The sequence below is a fragment of the Maylandia zebra genome, linkage group LG2 (assembly GCF_041146795.1).
Source record: "Maylandia zebra isolate NMK-2024a linkage group LG2, Mzebra_GT3a, whole genome shotgun sequence".
NCBI classification, from domain to species: Eukaryota; Metazoa; Chordata; class Actinopteri; order Cichliformes; family Cichlidae; genus Maylandia; species Maylandia zebra.
The window spans coordinates 24,007,633-24,031,763 of NC_135168.1; the positions used below are offsets into that span (position 1 = coordinate 24,007,633).

Consider the following 24,131-nt stretch of genomic DNA (forward strand, 5'->3'; position numbering starts at 1 on the left):
GTGAAGAAAAGTTAGAACAAAGTCGTCTTTATGGTTTTCTGTGGTTCTGAACTGTCAAGACTGACCCTGCACACCCAGTAATGATGACTGAGTTTGAATACAGGAATTATTTAAGCTGGAAAAATGAAAGTCAGAAGAATGACCCTGCTTCAACTCTTCACTATAATCCATTTACAGAAGGGGTTATTCTGAGGGTTCAGGCTGTTTCAGGTTGCAGCTGATGGTGCATATTCGTGTCCTGCACTGTATGGATTTTGTTGGCTGGAACAAATATATTTTGGGATGCTGAGAGATGATACTTTAGTCCAAAATGCTCCATTTTTCATTTTGTTCTCTGCTGTCAGAGGGAGAAAAAAAATAAATCACAGTGGTTGGACAGTGTTTGGTTGATCACAACAAAGAAACAAAAGGATTAATATGAAATGTGAAATACAAATGTTTTTGCTTTGATTGCAAGTGAGAAAAAAGTTTATTAGAAAGCATTAGAGAGGAGGGAGACACACACCTGCACACCTGTAAATGCATAAGGAGAAACAGACATGTTACCTGTCCCAGCTTTTACATTTCAATGATATTTCATAAGAACAAATCAAATCATTTAATTTTTTGTGCTCCACCTTTGCCCAGGTGACAGACAGCGGCCACCCTCCCCTGTCCTCCATCTGCGTGGTCAACATCAATGTCACCGAGGAGAGCAAGTATCCTCCGTCTGTGGTGCCGCTTGAGGTCTCCATCACCACCTCCGGAGGGCTGTTTGCAAACCGGGTTGTCGGCAGGCTCCACGCCTCAGACCAGGATGTGCAGGACGTCCTGACCTACAGCCTGGTCTCGCAGAGTCCCGACGGCAGGAGCTTCTCCGTAGACCAGGCTGACGGCAAAATCTGGGCAGACGAACACCTGGAGGAGGGCTCGTACGCGCTCAATATCAGCGTGAGCGACGGGAAGTTCACCGTCTGGACCGGGGTCAAAGTTCACGTGTGGGTGGCCACTCAGCAAGCGTTGGACTCTGGACTGACTCTGCAGCTGGTCGGGATGTCGCCGGAGGAGTTCCTGGGCGATCACTGGAGAGGCCTCCAGCGCAGCCTGGGACAAGAGCTGGATCTCCCCCGGCAGGAGCTCCACCTGGCCAGCCTACAGCAGCGGCCTGACCCCCGGGCTCTGGAGGCCCTGCTCATCTGGAGGCCTCAGGGCGGCCCCGTTCGGCCCCTGCCCACCAGCAGGCTCGCAGGTGAAAGTGCTGCATGATCACACGTGGTCAGTGAGGTCAGTGTTCAGTATGTGTGCCATCTGACATGTTGGACTCTTTGGTACAGGAATTATATCGGACATCGAGGACTCTCTAGGCCTCAGCATCCTCAGAGTGAGTCACAACGGCTGTCTGGGCAGCGGATGCCCACCGCGAGGCTGCAGGAACTCCGTGCGGCTGTCGGGAGAGAGGCTGGGCCATTTCACCACCGCCAGAGCTACTTACATCACCCCGCAGCACACCTGGGAGAGCGCCTGCCCCTGCAACCGTACGTCCACCTGTCTGTCTGTACTCAGAGCATATGTACGTATGAGTGAGCTGACAGGGTGCAGCAGCTGTTTCTGACATCTTCTGAAGAGCAGCATGTTTGAATCGTAAAGTTCGGGCCTGCAGGTTTGCATTTCGTTGCCCTGTACCTGTGCATGTGCAATGACAATAAAGTTGAATTCTATTCTATTCTATTCTAAGTGTGCTGCAGTAGAGTCATGTGACTGAACACCCACAGAGGGCACAGCGTCCTCCTGGGTTATTCAGCTGTGGTGTACCTGAGCGAACCTGACATGAGGCCGGTTCAGCTCTTTATCGAGTCCTCTGTCACACGTGTAGGACTAGGCTTCTAAGCGAGCTTTCTGTTCGTGGAGGCTGGTGACTTTAAAGTGAACATCGTTGTAGGGTCTCTACCTGGAAAACGATATATACTGCATGCTTACATGCTGTGTTATGATGACGAGTACACTGACCTCCTAACCCCTGACGTCACTCCATATTCAAAGAGCTGCAGAGAAAATGATCTTTTCATGCTTCAGTGTGTGCAGCCGGAATTTCGTCCTTTTCTTCCTGAGATCTGAGGATGAGGAGGGTAAATATTCTCACCAGTGTCAGCCTGTTCTGGTGCATCATGTCGTTCAGGTTAACCTCCCTGCGGTTACACAAACTGAACTGAGGGAGTAAATCCCCGGATTTCATGAATGGCTGTCAGTATTCCCTCAGCGGGCCACATTGGGATTTGTGCAGGCATTCCTGTATGGATTATAGCTGCAGGGGGTTTTCCTCTGGCTCTTCTTGTCACCAACATGTCTGACTCTACTTTACTTTTTAACCCTCTGCTCTTAAAACCAGTAAAGGCTGAGTTTTGTGCCAGATGTGCCACACTGCAGGTCCAAATGAAACTGCTGCCACGTGTTTCTTCTGCAGCTCAAAATTCACAAGTTCAGTTTAGAAAAAAGGTAAAAATCAGAGTTCCTGGGCTCTGATCGACTTTGGTGTTGTTAGTAAACCTCCCCACAGGCATCATCAAAGTTTAATCTTAGACCAACTAAAAAACAAAAGCAGAAGAGAAATTTGCTCATGGCTCTTATTTGCTCTGGGTTGCCAGACTGGACTCGTGGTTGCCGTCTGTGCCTGACTCTTTGCTCCGTTTTTTTCCTTTTCCAGTAACAACATCAAATAAATTTTCTCTCAGATCAGAGATCACACATTACAGGTTACCACCTCGTTTCATCTGAAGGTGTAAAAACATCAAAAGAGCCGCGCCTTTTAACACAGATTAGGATTATTAAAGATAAGTGGATGCCTAGCTGATTTGGTGAGAACTGCTCTGCAGGTATTTAGTGAGACAAACATAAGATTCCTGATCTCAGAAGCTCGCCGCGGTGGCACCCTCATGGTTGACGCGGTTAAAGTCCGAAAGACAGAATACGTAGAAGTCATCCAAAAATAAAAATCAGATGATTAGCACATTTACTCAGGAGAGGATAAACCAGGCAAACGCCTGGCCAGCTCATTCTTCTGTGTGTGACCTCTGCTTGTGTTTCCTCTGTTTGTGTCTCAGAGTCTGCGCTGAGGTTCGTCAGTAGGTCCTACCTGAGGTACCTTCACCGTAAGGACGAGGACAACCAGGACTTCAAACTGTCACTGAGGTTCAAGACGATCGAGAAGCAGGGCGTCATTGTGTCCACCAACAGCAGCACCGGCTGGGGAGCTTTACAGGTATGGATGCATCTGCGGTGCTGTCATCAGAGAGCCGGACATCTTTGGTTTTACAACTGATGTAGTCTTCCTGAGAACACATCAGAGCTCTCACTGTTTCAGAAGTGTGCAATGAACTATGTCTGCCTGATCCTGTTGAACACTGTTGCAGTGTAGGGGTTTGTGTGAGAGGTTACCCAGAATGCACTTCGTTCCAGTTTATTCCGACTCTGAGAGAAGCTCACAGAAAGGCTTGAGTGGCTTCGTTAAATACACTAAAGTCATTGCTGCGGATTAGAGGGGTCACATGACCAGATCAAACCGGGACCTGCGTCATGCGCCTCCTCAGCCAGCGTAGAAGCTTCATGCAGGTCTGCGATTCAGAACCGCTTCTGAAATTCAATCAGGCATTTAGGACATGAGCACATGAAAGTACCTGTCACGCAGAGATACAAGAAAGGAATACCCGATATGCTCTCGATTTGTCGGGAGAACCAGCATGATGGTGAGGAGTTTTATTTCAAAGCAGTGACTAAAGAAAGCTGAACATCTCTACAACAAACTCCACTCTCACGCTGGCCTGCCTCGTCAGCTCACAGAGGTCCGGGACATCGCTGGAATTTCACACCGAAGAAGGCAACGTCGTCTAAAAACAGGCGGACTGACCCAGATTCACCACAGTGAGAAGAACACAGACCAGCAGCTCGGCGGGTATCAGATACTTCACACACACACACGGCGGCCGGCAAACAGGAGCAAATCAAATATCGGTATTTACGATGATGTGAGTGGGGATGAAGTGAAGCACCAGGTCATATCTGTGAATCATAGCTGGAAACTTTCAGGGTAGGTGTAGAAAAGAGGACTCGTATGCAGGACTCCTTTGGGAGAAGACAGTGGATGTATTTACAGTGCGGTAAAGGTGTAACAGTATATAAGTGAAAACACACGTAGTGACTCCTTCCAAACAGTAATCCCGAGTGGCGGTCCAGCTCCCGTGATCTCTCTCTCCGTTTCCCTCCTGGTGGCAAACACACAAACACACACGGAGTAACTAAACAATCCTCAGATCAACGTAAACTGCCACAAAAACCATCCGCGCTGCTCTACCGTGCTTCACACAATGATCCAGCGCTGACCGAAGCTCGATCGCCCTGTTAAGTAGGCAGCCCGGGAGATGGCGGATAATTGGCTACAGCTGGTCGGCTCCGATCAACAACAGGTGCGGCCAGTCTCTGCGCAGGAATGCCGTCACAGCTCGGAGGTAAACAATCCCGTTACGAGAGAGAGAGAGAGAGAGAGTGGGAGAGAGGGGAAGGGAGCGACATGCACACAATAACACATGGGCAGGCATCCAGGCGAGGGCTGTCGGACCATGACAGAAACATTTTGGGATGAAAAGCCTCACTCGACGGTCCCCACAGAGACCCGCCTTAAATCAACTCAGCGGCTCTGCTGCTAAATTAGTGTCAAACAACGTTATTAAACATTTGCCAGCTGAGATGCCCAGCTCAGGGGAAACTTCCTGTGAATGAAGGAATCAGAAATCCTTGTTCCGCCAAATGCTGCAGTTTTCTTTCTTTGTGTCTCAGGAGAGCAGCAATAGAGACACACACGTCTTCTTACCTGCTTGACTTTGTAAAAGAGGAAAATGCGAGCACGCTGCTTATCGTGCACGTCTGTGTAGGAACTGTATTTCATCTCGATGTGTGAGTGTGGAGCAGGAATCAGTTCACATCCAGATCACAACAACACTCACCTTGGGTAACTCTACAAATGCAAAAACTGAGCGAGAGGGGCTGCTATTGTGTGTGTGTGTGTGTGTGTGTGTGTGTGTGTGTGTGTGTGTGTGTGTGTGTGTGTGTGTGTGTGTGTGTGTGTGTGTGTGGATAATAGCAAACACTGCACGCAGGAATGAATTTTGTTCACTCAAATTTAGCTTTTCTTCGCTAAATTTCTCCTCAAAATGCAACACTTGCACCTGCAAACTTTTTTTTACGTGCGCTCAAATTTTTTTTACGTGCGCTCAGGATAGTGGCACAAAAATATCACCATAAACCTGCAGAGTTTCACAGGCTGTAAGTTTCTGAACTTAAAAAAAGAAAAATCTCCAACATTTATTGCCTCGTTTCGTGGAGCAGTACAGGAAGCTTTATTAAGCTGACTGAAAACAATGAGACCTGAACAGATAACTCATGACCCAAACCTGGTTTGATGATGTTTCCCCTCCTGGGCTTTCCTCCTCTATGAGCTCTCCGGCTCAATATTCACTCGCTCTGATTCTCAGGAAATTTCAAAAGCACCATTCAGCCTTTCCCAGCGTTCTCCCTCCTGGGCTTTGGATCTCGGTCCCTGCCCGCTTCATTATGAGCAGAAATGGCTTCAAAAGGAATTTCTGAGCAGCGAGAGCTCCCTCACCTGGGTTTGGTTCAGAGAAACTTCCTGAACATACGAGGCGCTATTCATACACCTGATTACCCGGGAGGACTGAGCGGACTGTATGAGTGTACTCTTCCACACCTCATCAGTATTCTCTGTCAGCTTTCACACCTGTGGGACAGGAAATGCGTGCTCACCTTCAGACCTGTTTGCTGCCATTAATTTCTTTGCTTCTGCATGCATGCGCTTGGAATCGGCTCCTTTCAAATGAAAATGTGTGAGCATGTGGATGAAAAGCTGCCAGGGTGAGAAGTGTAGAATAGGAAGAGGTGATTTGTCACTCCTGTGTGATGAGGAGTGTCAGTGAACACACTCCATACACAGTTGGTGTTTCTGCAGTGACACAAAATGCCTGAAATGTCAGTTTAGGCTTTTATCGCGGTGAGAGAGCAGCAGGGAATCCTGCTCACAGTCTCATTCAGCAGTCGTCCCTTTGTTTTATTAAATTCCACCAGTGTGGGTCTGCGGCGGGCGAGGCTCTGAGGTTTCTGTTGCTCACTTTGCTCCACAATCAGAGCGGAGGAGGCGATTTACAGAACTGAAGAAAAGGAGAGCTAAGCTGTCTGCGTTCCAACCTGCAGAATGAGCTGGTGGTGGCATTTGATCACTCTGGAGCCTCTTAGACGAGGTGTTTTCTGTCCAGCTGGGAGGAGCCTGGGCCGTGCTCAGGAAACTCTGGGGAGATTATATTTATTTAGGAACAACTGAGAATTGAGAAGGCTGTGATGTAGGGTTAGCAAGCCTACCCCATAAAACCCAAATTCCTACGGAAACATTGAAGAGGCTTGGTTTAGAAGGAGGACCTTCACACTGAAGACTAAGGACTTCATATGGTGAGGAAGCAACAGGACTGAAAATCCTTCTTTAAGGAAGATCAACATCAGTGCATGGGAGGAGGAAAGGCAGGCCACAGAAAACATCCGTGGGGTGTCCTGGTTTGTGTGTGTCTTTGTCCATTTCATCACAAAGACTCACACACACATGCGTGAGTAAGTAGGTGTAGGGACAGCTGCCCAGAGGAGCTGGATGGAGGTGCCGCCACCCAGCTGTCAGGCACAGAGGGAACTGTTATGAAGGGGGAAACTATTAACAGGGACCAGAACAGTTTCTCTGTCATGCTGTAAACGTGTTTATTTTAACAGTCGGTGGGAGCTCTTGCTTGGATGGTCTTCGTGTGTTTTAGTGTTTGAGCAAATGCTCACGAACACTGAATGGATGATTATTAATTTTCATATTTGGAAAACAGTCGCGTCTCCCTCAGGAGGAGTTTGCAGCTTTTTCTCAGTGCTGCTGAATTTTGATCAGGTGCAGGGCAGACAGTGATGAATATGTCCAATACTCTGAGGACGACATGAGTGAAAATGTAATTACATGTCTCCCAGGTTGAGTCACTATTTATCCCCAAAGAGAGTAAACAAAAGTTAATGCACTTTTATGCTAAATGTGAGAGCATTGCTCCTGATAAACATCGCGTTAGTGACATCAGCTTTTAGCCTCTCAGACTCTTGGCCCGTTTAGCCAGCCTGATTCTGAGCAGTCTGAACTGCTGCCTTTCATCCTCCCAAAATTCTCTCCCAGGTGCTGAAACATCACCTGCAATCTGCAGACTGTTAAAGACCAGCGTTCCTTAAAAACACTGGATTTATATCCAGGATGTGAGGATGCACACTCTCTGTCAAGTAGCTCAATTGGACAGGTATGCAGTTTCCTGGCTGTGCAGCTCTTCTCAAAGCCAAGAGTCAGTCCTGATGCAAGGAGCCTCTTTGAGTTTCATACATACCTCTGTTGTCCCCGTCCAAGTGAAGACACGCAGGATCACAAGTGTGAGCAAAGCTGAAATCCAGCCCCGATTCACTCACTTTAATTAACATAGCACCAAATCACAACAGCAGTCATCTCAAGGCACTTTGTATTGTAAGTTAAAGACCCCACAATACTACACAAAACCTCCACAATCAGACCACTCCCTTTCAGCAAGCACTTGGCAACTGTGGGAAGGAAGAACCATACAGGGAAAGGGGTGTGTCCAAGGGTTTTTCCTTTTTTTTTAAATTGGAAACTTCTATTTTAATGTTTGAAGCGCGTCAGATTGCTGAGTTTTCCTTCTTTGGCCTGAGCTCGGCCTTCTCCCTCTCTGTCTCGGTTTGACACCAGCGCTGTAGTTTGCCTGCGTGCAGTCGCAACACACATCACACGCTGCGGGCACTCTCCAGTTTATCAGCAGCACTGACAGGATGTGATATATAGAGGCGTGAAGCACTGATGCTGCAGAGCTGAAGTCTCTGAGGAGCGGGATTCGACTTATGCTGCGCTGGTGCTGTAAAAGCCCGAGTGCATCATCTCCCTCACACGGCTGCCATAAATCACACCCAGAGTCACAGGAACGTACATGATACAGAATAAAGACGAGCAGCACAATTCAGCCCTCAGCTCCCTCCTTCAGCCCCGTGGGCTGTCATTAATCCATGAGAAGAGTCCTGCAGGTCCGGCCCCTCCGATATGAATCACTGCTGAAGCTTTTTACTGCCACAAGAAAGCAGAGAGAACATGCGGCAGCGATAGAGAGCAGTGCAGCATCACCCAGAGGACGGCCTGAACGCTCTAGAGGGCTGCAAATAAAGACAGGAGCACGCCGAAACAGACACAGCAGCTATCAATAATGCCTCCGGTGACCAGCGAGGCCAAAACATCCATGCTCCTTGGAAGTTGGAGTAGCATGGTGTTACATGTAGAAAACATGACCTGGCTTTGGGAACGCTGAGCGTGCAGAAACTCTGAGAGGACGCTGAGTGCACAGCATGACACAGTGAAGGACCTTTGACCCAATATTTTTGGCATTCATTCAAAATCTGAAACATAAGTCACAGCACGAGCGCCTAAACGAAGGAAGATGAATTTAAAGCATTTTGAGACTTTTTTCTAACAAACTACAAAACACTAAGTGATGGAACCACTGAAACGAATCTGAAAGGAGCATTAAATGTCAGAGCTGCTTCCAAGCAGGATGTCGGTGGTTAAATAATGTTAAATAATGTTGTTTCTTCATTTAACAGTTTCTTCTCCCCAGAAAGAAAGAAAATAACAAGTCAAAGGCTTACACTCAAAAACTGAGTCGGACGTATTCTTCTCTGGTTTTCGTGCATGTGTCTCACTGACCTTTGTCTTCCTCCCTCAGTTGGCCGGCGGAGACCTGCTCTTCAGGTACAGATGTGGAACCACCACCCCTGCCTCACTGCCGATTGGCTCTCATATGGTGTCAGACGGTCGCTGGCACAGCGTCCTGCTGGAGGTCAACTCCTCCTCGCTGAGGCTGACCCTGGACGGGCAGCATCCGGTGTCCGCCTCCTCAGTTGAGCCGTGCCAGATGCTGCGCTCCCATGGAGCGTTGCTCTTTGGTTCTCCTCCAGAGCTCCACCAACAGCCACATAATTTCAGCGGCTGCCTTGAGGGCCTGGAGCTCAATGGGGAGCCAATCAGAACAGGCGACTCGGCGGAATGGAGGGGGTCAGGGAGCAGGAGGGTGTTTGGGGTGTACCAGTGTTGCAGCGGGGGAGGAGCCTGCGACAGCAGCCCTTGCAAGAACGGAGGTGTCTGTGAGGAGGACGCCACGGGGGGTGAGTCGCCAAAAACTAGATTTTATTGAAAGTAAAAAAATAAAACAGAGATTTCGAGATTGTGCACAGAACTTCCTGAAACAGACAAATGTCCACACTTCAGGGCCAAAGTCCCGAGTCCAGCTCAGGGCTCTTACATCATTTAATTTCCTCTCAGCCTCCAGTTTAGCCCGCCAAAATAAAAGCAGGAAAAATGTGCCAAAACATAAGGAAATACCACACAGTGTGTGTTCCTTTATCATAGTTTAATTAGTGTTTTTGTTATGATGACTTAATAAAATTAGATTAAAACAAACAAACAATGTGAGCTCAGTAACTAAAGTACTAAAGGAGAACAAGTGAAGTACCACAGGAGGAGGAGATGGACCGACGTGCGGATTCAGCAGGAACCCACACCCATTGGAGCTGAGGTTCTCCTCAGGAGGTTCAGCTCCATGTGTCCTCCTCTGCTCCTCCTCTGAGGAGGATTCGAACTTAAAAAAGTTGCTGTTTTTGCCCCTGCAGTCATTTTTATCTCATCACTAGAAGGAAAAAACAAAAATTTAGTGCCTGCAGGTGGTGGAAGTTAAGCTTTTAATGAAGAATCAGCCTCAGTACAGCTGCAGGGCAACGTTCAGTTTGCAACATTTTATGAAACTGTTGAAACAAATATGATTTTTTGTCTGTCCCCATCTCACAGCGTCGTAGCAACAGTCGTCTCAAGGCACTTTATATTGTAAGGTAAACACAACATTAAGGAGAAAACCCCAACAATCAGGTGACCCCATCTGAGAGACCGGTTGGGTAAAAACGAGTGTATCAACATGTCAATCATAGCATAGCCCCACCCTAAATCCTCCCCTGCTTCCTGTCGTTTACAAATCAGGAAAGCTTTATTTTTATGACTCGCAGATTAAGACAAATACAGGTGTATGTGCAGAAGTCAGTTTAGATTGTAGATTAGACACATGATAATGGAAGAGTCGTGATCTCAGCCTGTGTCCTTGATCCCTGCTTCCTCATCCTGGTGGCTTCCCTCTCTGATTCTGGCTGATGAAACATGATTTTTGCTGCCTTCTCAATTCCACGTGCTATTTTCTGCCAGTTATCCGTGGGAGAATAAAGCTTGCACGATTTTTCCCTTTAAACATCAACAAGGTGCTGCACTCTCCGGCCGGACCTTGCTGACCTTTGCTTTGATTATTTCGTGCCTGTAGGGGAGACTCGCTGTGGCTTTGATCAGTTGCTCTTGTCTCAGATGTCTGGGTGTTTTATTTGCTCTGCAGAGCCGCGCTGCAGGTGTGCAGGACTCTTCCACGGCGCCCGATGCGAGCTGACCGACAACCCATGCGCCTCCCAGCCGTGCACCCACGGCAGGGTGTGCATGCCCATGGATCAAGGTTACCTGTGCAACTGCTCGCGTGAGAACCCTGAGGCAAGGTAGGCACATGTCCACACACACACCTCATTCACCGATGCTTTTAACCATCACAGCCACTTTATTAGGTACAGTGGAGCCTGCCTTTGCCGTTCAAATCAATGTAAGCACAGAGTGTATCCTTATTCTTCATAACTTCTTCATCTGGCCCCAGCCCTGAGTGATGGAGATCCATTCCTGTCGCATCATCCTCTTTATAGTGTGCAGGTTTGTGATCATCTACTTGACTTTTAAGGACTGACCAAACTAAAAATGTCCTCAAAGACCAAACAAACAGGCAAAAGTGATAACTACTTAACTCAGACAAAGGGTGGAAACCAAAAAGAGAGACCAAGACTCAAGTGCATGAACTAAGATCCTGCAACAATAATCCAGAAGAGGAAAGAGAAAATTCAACATCAAGGTCCTGAGACCATGGCAACAAGCTCTTTGAGCATTAAAACGTGATTGGCTGATTAGATATTTGCTTTAGAGAGCAGCTGCTGCACATGTGCCACTGTGCAAAAAGCATTGTGTTTTGGGTGATATATGCTCCAGTGATAACAAACTAGTGTTGTCACACAGCAAGTCACTGAAACTAAACTGAAAACTAAACCTTTGTAATGGTCACTTCAGAGTTGGAGACCAGGTCTGCAACCACTCACAGTCAGCCGCCGTCTTCAAAGTGACTTCGGTGCATCGAGACCTTCATTTTTACCCTCGAGTTCAATCAGGTTACACCCAGTCTGCAACCCGCTGAGTCGAACCCCTGATTGCATTGCGACGGGGTGCAGACTGACTGCAACATGTTGGTAAATGTCTGCATTTATAAGTTAGATGATGATTATTTGCAAACCTTCAAATTTGCCAATCTGTCGGAGAGCGACTGCAGTCACACTGCAACTGATCTACTTCTGGGCTTTTTTTTTTTTTTTTTATAGAGCAGTGAAACTAATAAAAAAAACAACTAAAATTGACATTTTGAGGGTAAACTGAAACTAAAGATATAAACACGAACCAAAAAACCCAGTCTGACACACACAAGCTCACCCCCCCCCACCCCCCCCCCCCCCCACCCCCCCACAGAGTTACGGCCATATTTGCATCTCCTTCCTTTCATTAAAGCTGCTTCGATCCCCGCGGCTCTGAGCCACCGTCCCTCTTCCAGGTGGGTTTGGTTTAATTCGCTGAATGAAAAATGGCTACTGCTGGATGGTAGTTGCAGGCGGCGTACTTTTGCTTTAGGAAAACATGCAGAGATATTTTATCAAGCTGTCACCAGCGTGTGTGGTGGACAGCAGCACACAACAGGACATTTTATTTAGAGTGTCCAAAGACATTCAGAAACGTTCCTCTGGTCTCCAAAGCAAAGTCTTCCTTCAGATAATAACAGGAAACATGTTTTTCTCTGCAAAGCACTGCCGGGATACACTCTGAGTGAAGTAAAGCGGGGGACCTGAGCACCGGGGAAATAAACTGAGCTGCGGGCACATTTATGGAAAACAGAGTGCCGGCTTTGTGTGAGTGCTTCCGCTCCAGCACTCAGCAATCAGATCTGTGCCAGCAGGGTCTCAGGGTGGTGTTTCGTGCCCATGCCAGCTTTGAAGTTTATAGGATCATCACTGATTTAACCTCCACCTCTGTGCTCCTCTCCGCTAATGAGCGCTTGTTCAGACAGGCTTCAGGACCAAAGAGTAACCTCTGGAGTTTGGGCAGTCTCATCAGCAGAGAAGTCCAACTGAGGAGGGACAGGAGCTGCTGTGTGTGCGGCTATCACCGGAATCTTTTATCATTTTTTCATTTCATTTCCAACATAAATTCTTTTTACAAAGTTAAAAACTGTGGACACAGTCACATGAAATTCAGGTCCTTCTGAAACTAAAGCTGATATTTGCTCTGTGAGCTTTTGGGATGTAAAAGATCAGAACAGGACTGAAAATCAGTCCAGAGGTGCCCGAGGAGACGATGCTGAATGTGAGGTGTGCAAAGTTTAAATGAGAGTTTTGGTTCTTTTCACTCACAGTTTGCTGTTTTTTGGAATATTTTAGTTTTCCATCCTCTGAAAGTGCTTTAATGTTCCTCCCTTTAACCTTTTAGGTGCCAAGACACAGGCTGTTCACCCAACGAGTGTCCTCAAGGGTTCGGCTGTAAAGTCACTAATGGTGCCATCTACTGCGAGCCACTGCCTCTGGTCAGTCATGACGACAGACACACATGACCTTAATGTTCTTTCTTCTTCAGTGGCAGCAGATCAAACTTTAATCATTTTCCCATTCTTCAGGTCAATCCATCGTTTGGATACATGGAGATCATACAGATTGGTGCCGGTGTGCTCGGATTAGTCTTCTTGGTCGGCGTCTTTGTTTGCATCAGGAAACGACATGTTCAGCAGAAGAAGAAAAAACCCATCTGCGTCCAGGACTCCAACGGGTAAGAGTTTTTATTTCTGAAGTTATTCGTCAACATATTCCATCAGATCTTATTAAATCTCTAACGTCAGCTGCTTCACCTGCAGGTACTTACAGTCCAGTCTGGCCAAGAGCCTGAAAGCAAACTCCCAGGAAGTCAACCCCATTGAGATGAGCTCGCTGGTTGGTCCAACCAATGACCTCGACCACACACCGTTCAGATCGCTACGGCCACGCAGCCAGATCGGTTCGTCGGCGGGTGGGTCTCCAAAGACGCAGGGGCCGGTCGTGTGCAGCGTTGCTCCCAACCTTCCTGTCAGGCCGCCATCGAGCTCTGATAACGACTCCATCAGGAAAAACCACTGGGACCTGGACTATGAGGGTGAGTGTTGGTTTGAATTGGGGGACTGGGAGACTTTCTGATGAAACCTCAGCATGCTCTTGGACATCTGATTGTGAGCATTAATAATGAGAATAAAGCAGGACTATCAGCAGCACTCATGCAGCGCAGAATGTCATTAGATCCGACGCTCCTGGGGTTTATCGCAGTGATTCTTCTAGCTCAACACGAATAGACAGAAGGATGACTCCACTAAAATTCAGTTTCGTCTGTGATCCAGACCCTTCAAACATTTTCAAAAACTCCTTCAGGACCTAAAGTGTGCGATGTTTGCAAACTCTTCCGCCGAACAGGTGAACTGTTCTGCGTTTCACAGCTGTGAGCCGCATTTAGACAGCCAAACACTGAGTGCATTAAAAAAAAGGAGGAAGCAGGGCTATGAGATGATCCTGGTATCAGATGGAAGCAAAAGGTCTTTTTGAGCAGCCACCTGTCCCGCCAACTGATGTGATCCATGAACGTTTACCCACAATACACTTTAGGGATTTTAACAGTGCTGCACTTTACATCATGCAGCATGGACATCATGCATCTTTGGTCTGAAGGTGTGTTGGATTTTGTTGATAGAGGAAACAAAAAGACAGCATAAATGTACGAGAGAAGGCGTTTGGACAGGCATGCAGATAACACCGGCATCCTTGCTGTGATCAATCCAGGGAAGCATGGAGTCTGTTTTAAAGAAGACTTGACTTCAGGGCAATAATTAAAGCTCTGACTCTTTAATAAGATGGCGTTGGAGTTTCAAATAATCCGACTGGAAAATCGTTTGGAGAGATGCCATCTAAGTCACAGCAGCATTTTCAGTCCTGACATATAGAAGGTCAGAAGAGACGCTGTAGTCACTCGATGTCGCCGTAAACACGCAGTTAATTGTGATGTGCAGTGCTGCATCATGTGAAACGTGCACTGTCTGTCAGTACACGGCACTGATTAAACTCTGGGAGATGAAACATTCAATGAGGCGACAGGAAGTGATAACATCGGGAAGCGATTTTTCTGTTTCACTGCTGTGATCACGTCACATCTGCCTCCTCACTGTCTCCACGTCTCGTTCTCGTTAGTACTCTTCCTTCAGTTAGCACCTCTCAGGCTCCCTAAATCTCTACAGCTGTCCCGGGGGTTTCTCCGAGCAAACGTTATACGTGCACCTTAAACATGAAGCTGTGTTTCCACCAAGCTGCTGAAAAACGAAGTAACAAAAAGCATCCACAATAGACCGCCATGTTAAATGCTATCTACTGCTAGCAAACACTGAACAGCGTTTCATCGGCGACCTGGAGCTCACAGGCAGCAACATTTATGAGCTCTATCAAAATAAAGGACGTTCTCTCCTCGTCCAATCAGCTGCTGTCACTGACGACACTGATGAGCTGCAGTTGTGGTTCAACTTTACCAACACAGCATGAACCCAAAAGTGGTGTTTTCCCGGAAATAAACTCTATTAACAATCATAAAAAAGAACTTAACAATAAATTCCTCAACAACAGTTAAATGTAACTCCTGCACGTTGTTCTGCTTACTGGTTTATATGGAATATAAATAATCATATAAAATAGCTGCTGTGTGGTCCGAGCAGCTCCAGTTTCAGGATTTTATTTGGATGTTATTGATTGCATGGTGCACGGTTGTTAGCACTGTTGCCGCACAGCAAGAAGGTCCTGAGTTCAATTCCACCATCAGGCCGGGGTCTTTCTGTGTGGAGTTTGCATGTTCTCCCCGTGTTTGCGTGGGTTCCCTCCGGGTACTCTGGCTTCCTCCCACCGTCCAAAGACATGCAGCTTGTGGGGATAGGTTAATCGGATAATCCAAATTGTCACTAGGTGTGAATGTGCGAATGAATGTGAGCGCGAATGGTTGTCTGTCCCTGTGTGTTGGCCCTGCGACAGACTGGCGACCTGTCCAGGCTGTACCCTGCGTCTCGCCCTATGACAGCTGGGATAGGCTCCAGCGCCCCCCGCGACCCTGGAAAGGATAAGCGGAAGCGAATGGATGGATGTTATTGATTAGCAGGTATCTGTTTCTGAGTGATGTTTGACGACCAGTCTAAGTGGAAATCACATGAAGATGTGATGTGCCAACTTAACCCCACCATCAGTGTCACACAGACTGATATTCGATGATGTTTAATCTGCGCCTGGTTTTAGTTCAGAGAGTCCGCGTTGGTTCTGTCCCGTTTGCACACCTGAGCTCAGGTGTGGAGCTGTCGTTGTCCTCTTCTGAACTTTTTCATGAAGCAGTTTGAGTAATTCAGCCTGTGAACAGCTCAAACAGGTGGCCTTTATCCTACTATGAAAAGGATTTTCATAGTAGTGCAGGTCTTTATTTTCCTGCTTTGTCGCCGTGAGGCTGGCCGATAAGATAACGCTCCTGTGTGAGGCCAACGTCTGCTTCCATGTTTGTCTCCCTCTCCTGCTGTCGTGCTCATCTGTCTGTAAGCGATCCATACCACCGAGCTGTGAGTCCTGCGTCCGTGGTCGTGTTGCTCAGACAGATGAAGAGGCAGATTGGGTGTTTGTCATGCCATCGCTCCTCAGGCAGCACCCGGCTGGCAGGTCGTTCGTCTGTTCAACCTTACGAGCACAGGAAAGGACACGTTTCTGTGTGAGCCGCTTCATTCGTTGTAAGACTTATTGTTAATGGTGACGCCACCCGAGGCTGCCGAGTGACCTCCATATCAAACTCTTCACAGGATGATAACATGATTTCTGAACTGATTCAGGCCTGGCTTTAGAACAAAAGGACTGGCTGTGCATCCGTGAGGGAGGTCTCTGCCTCACCCTTGGAAAAACCTGGAAATTGTTCTAATGATCATCAAACCACGACTTTATGGGCATATGCTCAGGTGTCAGAGCTCATCATTAAGGGTGCTGGAGAGGTCATCGAATGTTGTCTTTAAGGGGTAAGAGTCCAGTCTGGTCCTAAAGATGGTCAGCATGTGTTCGCGAGGACTGCTTCAGGTTTAAGCAGCATTAATGTTTGAGTTGATACTTCATTTTAATTCTCCATCAAGATTTTATGCTTGAATGAGGATTAAAGCCGCCACTGCTGGTGTGAACACAGCGCCGTAATCTTCCAAACATCATGAGCTCGCTGCTGATATTTGATGTTTTCATTTGTTTTCTGTGTTTCTGGATAAAATCTCAGTGAAAGTTTCCAGCAACACTGATCTGTAGTTAAATCATGCACACAGTGGTAGATGGCAGCCCATTCAGCCCTGAGATGGGATTACCGCCTTGCCCTTGGTCAGCCTTTCTTAAACATTTGTGTGATTTGGAAGCCTCACAGAAAGCCTCCAAAGGGGAATTTCATTACTTTTAATGGTCTTTTCAAGGCTGTTTGAATATCAGACTTTACAAAAACAGCTACAGGGAAACTTTTTGTCCCCAGTTCTCGAATCTTTCCAGCTCAGCAGCAGCTAACCCTAAACCAACATGATCTGCCCACTTCAGGCACAAATACCCATGGCGGTGAATTCTAACACCAATTACAATTTTTGCTTTTACACGTCATTTCACTGATTATAAATAAGGCCCAGAGGCTCTGGACTTTCATCACACATGTGTAAAGAAAAATGATGCAACTCCCCAACAGGACTTTAGTCTGAAAACATTTTCAGATAGAAAGCTTCCTCTAATTCTACCTCAGTAGGAAACAGAAAGACAAAGAGGGAGCTTTAAAGTGACCTGCCGTCTAAATACAACATCATTTATTAATTTGTCAGTAAGCATCCTAAATTTCAGAAAGTCATCCGTGTGAACCATCCTGTTTATCTTTATACATACAGACATTGTTTCAGTTTCTACAAATCCCAGGCCCTTTGGAGCAGCTCGTGCTGTTAGCCTGAGCCACCGATCGGAGTTACTGAACAAAGACTGTTGGTGTGGGTGAACCGTTAAAGATGCTGTCAGGCTTTCATCGCCGAGCTGTGTTTACTTCATCCTCTCATCAGTCACGTCTCTCCTCTCTCACCTTCCATCTGTCCTTTTCATTTCATCTTCCACCCCCTTTCCCCCTCATCTCCTCGGCTTCTCTCCAGCGTTTCCCTTTTGTCTTCTTTGCATTTCCCTCGCTCCTCTTTTGTCTCATTTTGTCTCTGTGTCTACATGTCAAGCAGCCGGGAGTCTGCTTGGTATTCTCAGAGACCAAACTAACAGCAGGAAATCCTCTAAAGTTTGTCTGAGCAAAGTGCCGAACACGTCTGCTCTGTTACTTTGAGATTTGGGGATGAAGGGCAGGAATATGAAGTGATAATCCTCGGGAAGCAACTTTGTTTTCTGCTGAGCCCTCGAGTCTGCGGGGGTCTCTTCTGGGACGTTTTGGGACCATTTCCTCGTGATGATGATGATGATGATGATGATGATTAGTGTGTTGGTATCACTGTTCAGAGGTTTTAGGCACAGACTGGCTTTACAGGTTTCCACTTGACTGCAAGGGATGATTTTCTACCTGTTTTCATGACTGTAACTCCTGAGTAAGGATTGACTGTTTTAAGCTATTTAGAAAGCACAAAGGCAGCCCTGTTGAGTTTGTGTTCTTTGATATTTTCTCATTTTTCGTATTGTATGACAGTATGGGCCCAAGCATCTGCTGAAGGCTTCGTCCAGCGAGGCTCAGGAACCCGGGATCAAGAGCCTGTTTGATGGCAGCACTGTCACATCTGACAGTGTGGGCTACTTTAGCTGTCATCAATCAGCTTTCAAATCAATAAACGTGATGTCACGGCGGCTTTGCTGATGTCACTGGTGTTGGGATGATATCACGGCAGCTGTGATGTTGTCACGGCAGCTGTAAAATGTCAGTCATGTTTAGGGGTAAAGGTCAAAGGTCAGGCAAAAGCAAATAAGAGCTGCAACTCTTTAATTCATTATATGATACATTTATACTATTATTATGTGTAAGCAAATTTAATTAATATGTACTCTGTAGTCTATTTCACTGTGTGTATGTGAGTAAGGACACAAGAAAATAATTATTGCATCATATTGATTTTTATTTTTTTTGTATTTTTAGTGTCCCATTTTATGGCTATTTACTTATTATTTTATTTTTTCTAATGAGTTGAGCTCTTTCTGATAAAATGTTAACCTTAATGAACTTTTTTATTAAAATTAATAACATTTTTTTATTATTTATTGTTGAATTAATGATCAAATTCAAGTTACAACTTTTAAAAACTTATCAGTGATTACTGTAAAAATGCAGAGCACATCCAGAGCTACAACAGATTTTTATGGATTTACAGACTTTTAGTTTTTACGGTAATTATTATTATTGATGTTTAATATTAATAATAATAACTATGTGATAATATTATAATTAATAATAAATATGAGGTTTGAGGGCGGTGTTTCGTAGCTGAATTATAGAATGCTTTTTACACATATGACTATGTCTGTGATGCTCTGATGAGTGAACTCCTCTTTGTGGAAGTGACGCCGTGCGTGTGCTCATAACCAGATGTGTGTTCAGAGCGGTGACCTCTGACATGACAGATTAAATGTCACCGAGTCACCGCTAAGGTTACGTAAGCGGCACGTTTTCCTCTCTCCTCACCGACTTCCTGCTTGTTTAATAACTAAAGTCTGAAGCAGCTGCTGCACATGATTAAAAATCCTCCTGACGGTCACTTTTGCTTGGGATGAGCAACCTGAAATCACCAAATTAGTATTTCAAGGTTGAGACGTAGCTCGAGATTACAGCGCAGAAAGATGGAGGAGCTAATCTTTAAGGTTGCCCTTGAATTGTTTTAATCTTGGCCATAGAGAAGTAAGGAGGATTATTCTACTAAGGAAGTCATTAGACATGTTTCTGGATCAGTCGCCTGCCTCTAAGTGAAATACGGTGACCTGGGGACGCGGAGCTATTCTCACACACACCCACTGAGTGTTTAATATGCAGATTGTTAAAGCTTTTGAAACCCACTTTCAGCCCTGTGTTCAGTGTCAGTAGATGTGGAGAAGTTTCACTTTGATTTCAGCGTAGTAAAGTTCTGACTCCATCCCGGTGGGTGGGGATTTTCAATCCCTCGTTTCCAGCGAGTTGCTGTCGCTGATGATAGACGACATTGCAGTAAATCAAATGTAAGAGCAGGAGTGGCCTGGGTAGTGTTTGCCTGGGACATTTTAGGTGAAAGTTGGAAGTAAGTGATGATTTTCTGAGCTGATTGTTTGAGTGCGAAACCATCAGTAACCAGAGCTCTTCCTCTGCTTCCTGTCCTCAGTCTACCCCGCAGACCCGGACTATTACGGCCGTCCGGCGGTCCAGGATTTCCCTCAGTTTGACATCGTAGAAGACACTTACTCCACCTCCACCATGGACTCCCGCAGGAACTCTAGGTTTGGTGGCTTCCCGTTCCCGCTGGACCGCTGCGACCGCCGTGCACCCCTGCCACCGTGCTACAGCAACCAGAACCTGGATGATTTCCTGGGTCCAGACGGTCTTCCTCTTCCGAGCTCTCAGTGCCCCAACGAGTACACCGCCATCAGCTACTACCCGACCCAGCACACCCGCAGCCTCGACAACGTCACGGGCTACAAGAGACTCAGCATGCGCCTCAGCGTCGCCATGCCCTCATACGCTGAGCAGGCCAGCCCGCCGCCGGCACCGAACCTGAACCAGGCCCAGCCTCAAACCCGAAAAGCACGACAGAACCCACGCAGCTGCGATGGGTCAAGCATGGTGGAGAGTGACTACGGGAGCTGCGAGGAGGTGATGTTTTAAGGTGGTGACATGTGGGCGTGGTCCTCACACGGCAATCAGAAGAGATCAGATCTCTTCGTCGCTCTGTGTGAGATGATCACAGCATGTGGAATGATTCTTCACACACCTCTGATTTGTTAGACTCTTTAAAGTGTTGCAGTCTTGCTGCGTCAGATTAGACAGAGCATCTCAGGATGGCTCGCTCACCTCCGCAGAACAAGTTCAGCACAAGTTCATCTTCTGTTGTTGGGACACCACCCAGGGTGTTCGCTGTCTCGACAGGGCTGTGAAATCATGGACAATATTACCCAGCGGGCTGTGAACTGCTCAGACTTTTGAAAGCTTCAAAGCGGAAAAGTCTGCCTCTCTGCACTCCAAACACACCTCCCACATTTCACCGTTCACACACACTCGTCTGATCAGCCACACAGCTGGAGCTGTGCTGAACACGGACAGCACATCCTGCTGGGTGTGTTCGCTCATATCTGCTCCTAAAAGTGCAGAAACAGGTTTATGGTATGTCTAAGGATTTCAAATCTCAGCGTATTAAAGCACATTTCATACAGGAGAAAGGTGTCGGTGTTTGTTGTTAGCATTCAGAGGGCTGGATCCTCGTTAGAAACATGAAAGCGATTAAAAAAGTGACGTTATTGTGAAGTGGACTTTGTATTTTTAGCTGTAAGAACTCTGTAAACATCTCTTTGTGGATTTCAATGAGTGAATTTGATGACAGTATTTTCCGTGTTTGTGTATCGCTGCCCTGCATGATAAAGGGAACTCTTAAAGTGCAGCAGGAGAGAATCGTCCATGCAGCCATTTTAAATGGATTGAATGAGCAGAGAAGCTCGGAGTGCACGATGCAGCGTTTTTATAAGTGACTGTTAGATAGTGAAGAGTCGATGTTTAGTTTAGTTTTGTCAAATCAACAGTTTGACCTTTTCTTTTTCCCAAAGAACTGAGCAGAGACGACTTGTTTCTAATAACACATAGAGTTGGTCAGTTCATTGTCAAACTCCCTCCTGCCAAATTACGTGTGAAGGTTATGATCTGAACTGCAGGAAATTACAGAGGAATATTTGGATGTGAGCAGCTTCAGTTAAAAGCTGAAATAATTGTTAATTGTGACTCACAGACTGGTTGTTTCAGTGTTTCTGCTTAGTTTTCAACTCTGTGGTAGCCGTGGCACTTTGTGAAGATAAAACTCTCAGGATTCGCACTGTCCTCCTGCTACCTGCTGGTGCACCGACCACTTCTTTGATCCCCAAAACTCCTAAGTGGTCATCCTCAGCCTCTCCTCTCAGCTGTGTGCAGTGTGTCTGTAAGCTCAGGTTTTAAAAACTCAGTGTACCTACAGCACACGGGGAGCTCATGGTGTCCCAGAGACCAAATATTTGAAGGCTTCAGAAAAGGCGAGCTCACTTTGTTGCGACAGCTGGAAGAAGATCCTCATGGATCATTTTATTGGAGCTGAAAGAATCTGGATCTTTTGTTTGATTTCAGGGATGGAAGGACAGAGTAGAGCAGGTTAAACGATGTCCAAGCCTGAAGTTTTTTTCAATGAGCTCCTCCAGGCGGTTTGTGGATTCCAGGACAGAAGATCAGATCTGGGACACTGAGTCGATCTGGCTGCTGTTTGGTCAGTTCATGTTTCTGTAAACGATGAAGTGCCGGCTGAATATGAGCGCTGTGTTTACCGCTGCCTCCAAAACGTTCCAAGGCTGCAGATGTAAAAATCAAAGCCTGCATAAGCGGCGTATGTGGTGAGCTCTCGGAGGCTGGGGAGATAAACAGTGCACGAGAGCAGCACTTGTATCTGGAACACGGCATTTGTAGTAACGTGAAGGCGTTAGCAGACGGTGATTCGGGCAGGGCTGGTTCTTAATGTCCTGACTGTCCAACCTGTCCCATCTGGCACCATAATGTCAAATTGCCAAATCAAAGCACGCACACTCCACATATGATTACATATTACTCCTGCTGAGCTTTGGCTTTTGGAAGAATTCGGGTTGAAACAGAGACATGGCTACCACAGTGTGATTGTCTCATACTTTTGTTTATGTTACGCACAAAAACCAGGGGCAACCTAAGGGCCAGCCGTGACTAAGGCTGAGGATGTGTGTGTAGATGTGTTATGGACATGATCCTTCTCTCACTGGTGGTTCCACTGTGAGCTCTTTCCCTTTGTTTTGAGTCCTTTGTACAAAAGAGATCCCATAATCCGCTCGTGTCGTGCTGTACAGTCTGTGCCTGTGTGTTGCTGTGCTGAATATGAATCACTTGAATGTATTGACATGTGTTGTTTGTATTCATTTCATCCATAAAGTTTATTTTTGTACCAATGTGGGCATCCCCATGTTTTGCCCTGATGTTTTTCTCTGAGAGATTTTATTAAGATGCTGTCTGTCCATTTGTTTTCCAATATTGTAAAGAGAATATGAATAAAGATATTATCTTCTGTAAACACCGACCATATCACGCTCTGTTCCGGTCAGAACAGGCCAGGTGGAAAAACAGCCCTCATCAGACAGGATTAGTGTTATCACAGGAATTTGATCTTCACATCTGGAATGCAGCACGATGATAAACTTTTACTGTTAAAACTACTAAAATCTCCCCATTCCTCTTTAACAGGGCAAGTGGTGTCCCCCAGAGGTCTGTTCTAGGACCTTAAACCTGTAGTCAAGTTATCAGTTCAATTATATTTTGTTTAAATAGCAGCAAATTGCAACACCAGTTGTCTTAAGGGACTTTATAATGACTTTATAATGTAGGGTAAAGTCTCAATAATATCCTGATGCATGCTCAATCATCCAGGTAAGGATGATTCTGTTCATCTGGACGTTTTCAGTGGGAGAAACATTTCGTCACTCGTCCAGGTGACTTCTTCAGTCTCAGCTGACTGCAGTTTTCCCCAACCTTATAAACAGTGCTTTTGCACAATGACTAAACTAGCACCACTGAATGAACAATGGGCTGGGAGGTCATTTCCATGATCATTAATATGCAAATTGTCATGACCATTGATCAACAACCACTGATCAAAGACCAACGCTGAGGAACGCTGGTTTGAGCGGGCAGTCAAGGTCATTTACGGGAAAAGGGAAAGACTGAATTGAGGAGGAGGCCTAAGGGTACATCTGTCACCATCTGTCACAATGCTGTGATTGCAGCCATTCCCCAACTCTCTGTGAATGTAACTCATGGACATTGATCAACGGGCTTTGATCAGTGCGAAAACCTAATTGTCTCTCAGCAGTTTGTGAAATACCTGTTCAGTTCAGCTTGAGCCAAGATGACTAAAGCTGGGCATACACTGTGCGATTTGTGGCCCATTTTGAGACATTTTTCAGTCATGCGACCATTTTGGGGATCGGCCTGAGTTTTGCCTTAATCGCGTGTCGTGCATTGTGTAGTATACATGGGGTAATGAGAAGCGATTAACACCTCACAACCAGCTCCCGATCAGCAATTGTACGGTCATAAGAAAATCAAACCTGTTTGAAATCCTGGGTGCCCCTCGTGAGGGTATCGCACTGTTGAAGCAGTGCCATGAGCCGATTTAACGCAACCTCTCACGCTGTGCATGCGCAAACAGAAATGGAAGTGAGAAAGATGGAGTAGCACGGCAGTGCAGCGTGTGATCTGGACACAAGCGATGGAGGCCCAACTTGTAGAACTTTGGCAAGCTCATCCGTGCCTTTTTGATGTGGTCTCACAAAATTATCACGACTGCAACAACCGTGAAAAGAGTTGGATGGATGATTGTAATGACCACGGCAGACCCAACAACATGAACATGCTTTTAAGCATCACTTTATTGCACACACTATTTAGTCAAAGGAGCTTGCAAAGAAAAGCGTCTGGACTTCTTTAAGTTGCTTGAAGACGTTTCACCTCTCAGAGAGGTACGATGACCTGGATGACTGAGAACCTTCACAGACGCACGCTATTTACACTTTTC

The 24,131-nt window shown here is 46.4% G+C and overlaps 1 protein-coding gene across 1 annotated transcript in view; it reads left to right on the forward strand.

Moving 5' to 3' along the window:
- The window catches only part of fat2 (FAT atypical cadherin 2), a 93,278-nt gene extending 70,647 nt beyond the window's left edge, over positions 1–22,631 (forward strand). Inside the window, exons 21-29 of the mRNA XM_004552067.1 lie at positions 628–1,228; positions 1,314–1,514; positions 3,078–3,235; positions 8,829–9,267; positions 10,533–10,686; positions 12,761–12,854; positions 12,945–13,093; positions 13,179–13,453; positions 19,692–22,631. Coding sequence (XP_004552124.1) covers positions 628–1,228; positions 1,314–1,514; positions 3,078–3,235; positions 8,829–9,267; positions 10,533–10,686; positions 12,761–12,854; positions 12,945–13,093; positions 13,179–13,453; positions 19,692–20,191 — 2,571 coding nt within the window. The 3' untranslated portion in view covers positions 20,192–22,631. The remainder of the gene's footprint in view (positions 1–627; positions 1,229–1,313; positions 1,515–3,077; positions 3,236–8,828; positions 9,268–10,532; positions 10,687–12,760; positions 12,855–12,944; positions 13,094–13,178; positions 13,454–19,691) is intronic.
- Positions 22,632–24,131: the final 1,500 nt, after the last annotated feature.